Source organism: Plasmodium gallinaceum (assembly GCF_900005855.1).
Source record: "Plasmodium gallinaceum strain 8A genome assembly, contig: PGAL8A_v1_98, whole genome shotgun sequence".
Classification (NCBI taxonomy): Eukaryota; Apicomplexa; class Aconoidasida; order Haemosporida; family Plasmodiidae; genus Plasmodium; species Plasmodium gallinaceum.
In genome coordinates this window covers 1,388,142-1,393,433 of record NW_021628265.1, presented here as the reverse complement: position 1 = coordinate 1,393,433, position 5,292 = coordinate 1,388,142, and the positions used below count along the sequence as shown (strand labels likewise).

At 17.2% G+C, this 5,292-nt stretch overlaps 2 protein-coding genes across 2 annotated transcripts; both read right to left on the bottom strand.

Annotated features, from left to right (window-relative positions):
* Positions 1 to 450: 450 nt before the first annotated feature.
* On the bottom strand, positions 451 to 2,340 carry PGAL8A_00362400 (conserved Plasmodium protein, unknown function; the record flags this gene model as incomplete). The annotated part of the gene is made up of 1 exon (XM_028672676.1): positions 451 to 2,340. One exon carries the CDS (start codon positions 2,338 to 2,340, stop codon positions 451 to 453), a length of 1,890 nt encoding a protein of 629 aa, XP_028529205.1.
* A 1,314-nt stretch (positions 2,341 to 3,654) lies between these two features.
* PGAL8A_00362300 (coatomer delta subunit, putative) lies at positions 3,655 to 5,229 on the bottom strand (the record flags this gene model as incomplete). Its single annotated transcript, XM_028672675.1, has 2 exons — positions 3,655 to 3,744; positions 3,859 to 5,229. The coding sequence occupies 2 exons, from the start codon at positions 5,227 to 5,229 to the stop codon at positions 3,655 to 3,657; spliced, it is 1,461 nt and encodes a 486-aa protein (XP_028529204.1).
* Between the last annotated feature and the right edge of the window lie 63 nt (positions 5,230 to 5,292).

Here is a 5,292-nt window from a genome sequence, read left to right as displayed (position 1 = left end):
AAAATTACTTTAAAAAAAAAAAAAAAAAAAAAATATGTATTTCATAGAAAATGTAATAGAATTTAAATAATTTTCCAAATTCCTCTTAAAAAATTTACATAGTATTTAAGAAAGAAAAAAAAAAAAAAGCCGTTACAATTTTATTATTTTTAGTCATATAATATTTTAAAATTATTATTGTAATATATTAATTTAATAAATTATTTACACATATATCATTTTTATTAATAATATATATATATATATAATTATACATTTAGGTAAAAGAATTTTAACACAAAAATAATTTTTGATTCTTTTTATTTTTCTAATATTTTCAATTTTTCATTATTTCACAAAATTCTATTTTTTTTTAATTTTTTTTTTATTGTTATCATGCACAAAAGTTTAGCTTATTAGAATAAAAGAGAAGCAAAAAAAAAAAAAAAAAAAAAGAAATATAAGAGGTAATTAATTTTTTTTTTTTTTTATTTTATTTTTACTTTTTTTATCTAAACTTCTCACATAAACAAAGATGTAATATAAATTAAATGTGTTATAGTTTATTATGGATGATTTATCTGAAGAGATTAAAAATATTTTTATTTTATATATGTTTTGAAAATTGGATTTATTTGTATTTAAATTGAAAGGTATTTCACTTTTACACTTAAAATTTAGAACAACTAACTGATAATATCCATTTAAATTTAATGTAGCTTCATTTAAATATTTTTCTTCAATATTTAAATCTTTAAATTTATTTTTATATTTAAAAATTTTTTCATCAGTAACTATATCTATAATATATTCAATATTATTATTCAACGTCAATTCAAAAATATTTTTTAATAATGTCCAATCAATAATATTCTTGAAGTTTTCAAATTTTAAATTTTCTTTTAAATCCTTTATATCTTCTTTTACATTATTCTTGATATCATATTTTACTTGAGTCTTTATGTCAGTTTTTTTTTTTTTAAGGAGAATTTTTTTTTTTTTTTCTAATGCATAAAAATTATGATGTTCACTAATGTGTAAATCTTCAGATTTTGAATCAATCAATATATTATTTTTAATTTTATCTATTTTATTAATAATATTACTTTTATACAATTGAATGAACATATTTTTGTATAATATTTGTTCATTAGCATTATTAGAAAATTTATTATTATAAAAAAAACCTTTAAAAACTAAATTATCATAAGTAATATAATTAAAAATATCAAAGAAATTTTCTTTTTCATTTTCATTTAAAATTTTCTTTATTTTATTTATTCTGTTTTTTTTTTTAATATGTAATTTCATATTTTTATAAATGTCCTTTTCAATTTTGTCTATTAAGTTATCTCTATTGTTATTTTCTTTATAATGTGTTTCCTTCATCATTATTTCCAATTTTTCGTAGACATTTTGGAATAATAATTTTCTTTTTAAATTATCATCTCCTGTAGAATCGTTAATATCACAACTAATTTTATCTTTTTGTAAATTTATTTTTTCACTTTTTTTCTCATTTACACCATTTATTTTTTCTATACCTGATTCTTTTACTTTTTCTTTATTCCTATTTTTTTCGTTTTCGTTTTCGTTCTCGTTTTCTTTTTCCTTTTCCTTTTCCTTTTCCTTTTTATTTTCCTTTTCCTTTTCATTTTCCTTTTCATTTATTATGTCTCTTTCAAATAAATAATCAAATAAAACGTTATAAGAAAAAAGACAATTTTTTTTAGAGTAATTAGTTTTGTTTACAGATTCAATAAAAAATATATAACCATATCCATTCATTAAATTATTCACGAAATAACCAACATATAAAAAAGGATAGAAATAATATAAAGAAAAACCATTAAACATATTATTATCAAATTCTCCTATATATATATTTATTTCTTTTAAAGGCAAATATAATAAATTTTTGAAATTTTCTATATTTTCACTCTTTCCTTCTTTTAAAATCATTTCATGTATATTCATATAAAAAAATAAATTATGAATATTTTTATACTTTACCCATATACCTTTTCTGTACATATTATTTTCAAAAAATCCAACAAAAATTTCATTTTTCTTAATATATTTTCCATTTCCATGAAAAATTATATTATTATCATTTATATTATCATTGTTATCATTTTTTTCTTTATCATTTTCTTCACTTTTCTTATTTGATTTATTTAAATTTTTTTCATCATATATATTTTTTGAAATTTCTTTTCGTAAATCAATTTTCTTTTTATTAATTTCATCTTTACTTTTTTCTAAATCATCTTCTTTTTTTACTTCATTCAGTTGAATGTATTCACCGACATACAAATTGCAGTCTTTGTAGAAAAAACCACTCATTACCTCTTCACACATTTATTTTTGAAAAGTTAAAAAAAAAAAAAAAAAAAAAATTATTTTTAAGAAATTTTCTATTATTATTATAATAAGTTTATATTCTTTTATTCTTAAAGAGTTTCTAATATTTTCTAACTTTTTAATTGGAATAGATATATGTATATCAATAACTCTTTATTTTACTTTTATTTTTTGAAGAAAATATGAAAAAACTAAATTTTCTATTTTATAATAGAGATTTAATATAAGAAAAAATAAAAGACAAGAAAAAGAAAAAAAAAATAAAGACCTATATAAAAGTATAATAATGCTAAACATTTTATTAAATAATTTATAATATATGAGATATTTTCATTAATAGAAAAATATTATACGATAGGAAAGAACAAAAACATTATTAAATTATGTATGGAACTATTTCAAATATATTAATATATTTAGCTGAATTTAATAATTATAAATCTATCATATTATAATTACACTCATTTGAAAAGTATTTCCTTCTTTTTTTTTACCATTTTTAATTTTATGCTTCATTTATTTCATTATTACAATAAATACATAGCTGTTTTTATTTTTAAATATACAATTAGTTTTCTTTTTTTTTTTTTAAAAATTAATTACAAGAATTTATCGTTTTAAAAAACATATATATATATATATTGAATATAATGTCTATTAATGCATTTATATAAATAAAATACATTTAAATATATAATTTTCCAAATGAATAACATGTAGAAAAATATGAAAAAGTTAATGAAAAAAAAAACAACAAAAAATATATATTAAAAAATTAAATGAAATAAGAAAAATAGATAAAAAAAAAAAAAAAAGAAATTATAATAAAATTTTATTTCTATATAAACGTATAAGCTTTTTTATCCATAGGATGTATATTCATATGCATTTTTCTATTTTAACACTGTCCTAATAAAAAATTACTATAAATATCAAATTTTACATTACTTTTATTTAAGTCTCGTATATCAATTTCCTTTTATTTTTTACTTTTTTTTTTTTGATATCCCTCAAATGTGATATACATAATATTCATATAAATATTAAATTAAAATTATTCTTAACTATAGTTTTCATTATATATTATGATAAATAAAAAAAAAAAGAGGAAAAACAAAAATATTAAATTACAAATAATTTACAAAAATAACCTTTAAGTTTGCACATTTTGGCATTTTTAAACAATTTAAAATTATTTGATAGAACAAAAAAAGAAAAAAAAATTTTGTAACTTTTTTTAAAATCTTAAAAATTATGCAATCTATAATTTTTTTTTTTTTTTTTAACTTGTTAAATTAATATAGTTTAAAATTATTTATTTATAGTAAAAAGATATGTTATATTTTTTTTTAATTCATATTCTATGTTTTCTTTTGTATCTTCATCATAAACCTTTAAAACCTATAAAAGTAAGAATAATAAAAAAAAAAAAAAAAGATAAAATGAATAAATAAATATGTATGTGAAATTATTTATAGCTCTTATATAAATTTTTTTTTTTTTTTTTTTGTTTACATTTAATTTGTGAGATAAAATATTCGATTTAGCTTCAACAGAAAAAGGAAATATACTTTCAGGTTTTGATTGAATAGAAATTTCTATTTGACAATTTTGATTATTCTTTAATGTATCAACTCTCCATGCTAATAAAATGCCATCATGTTCAATTACTCCTTTATCTTTACTAATAATTTGTGGATTACTAGAAGATGGACACATTATATTAACATTTAAGTCATATATAATTTCATCATTGTTTTTTCTTTTATTTTCAATTTCTAAATTTAATAATGTTGTTTCATTATCTTCACATGGCCAACAACTTATATTCAGAGGTATATAAGAATCATTTAAATAATTTATCTTCCACTTTAGCAATGGATATATAGTGTTAGTACGAAAATTTTTACTTTTATCTTTTAGCTCTAGAATATTAGAATTATATTTATTTTTATCTAAAATTGGGTGAATTTTAGCTTTTTCTGAATAGTCATTTTCTAATTCCATTATAACTTTCGAATACTTATGATTATTTATTTGCATATTAAAAGTACCTTGAATATCCAAATCACACAATGTTCCTTCAGAACTTAATGTACATATTACATTTTCAGTTATAACTATATTAATTGGTTTAGAAAAAAGAGAATTTACATTTATAGTTGGTTTACTTTCTGTTTTAATATCAACAACATTTAATATTTTAACATTCTCTTTTTTAGTAGATAACTGCATTCCTTTATAAGTATTAAAACTTTCATCTATTATATATTGTTCTTCACTTTTATATATATCTATATTACTATTATAATCTAAATTAGTAATATATTCATTTGAAGGAAAACTATTGGTAGTAACTTTATTTTGCTTTTGCCTATTTTTCTCCAATTTTGAAGCTATAAATTTTCTTCTTTCTTTTTCTTCTTTTTCTTTATTTTCTCTAATTATTGTTTGTAATTTTTCTTCGTGAGATTCCATTTCAATATATGCTTTTATCTGATTACTATTTACGATTTCTCTAACTCCATTTTTAATTAACTCATCGATATAAAAAATTATAGTAAAACATTTTTTTAGAATTGTACTTTCATTAATATTTCCTTGACATATATCTTGTATTATTTGACTCAACACTTTTATTATTTCTAAATCTTCTATTATATTAGAATTTATATTTGTTATTAAAAATATATATATGCTATCTAATGGTTGATATACATATCTCACTTTATCTGTCTCTATATAAGTATGATCACTCCTTTCTCTTTCAATTAGATTATGAAATGGAATAGTTAAAGAATCTAAATCACATTTACTAATATTTCTAAACTGTCGAGATACAAGTATCTTGCTTTTTGTACTAATTACTGCGCTTAGAACTGTCATTTTTTTTTTTTTTTTTTTTTTTTTTTTTTATTATTTAATAAAAAAAAAAAAAAAAAAAAAAAT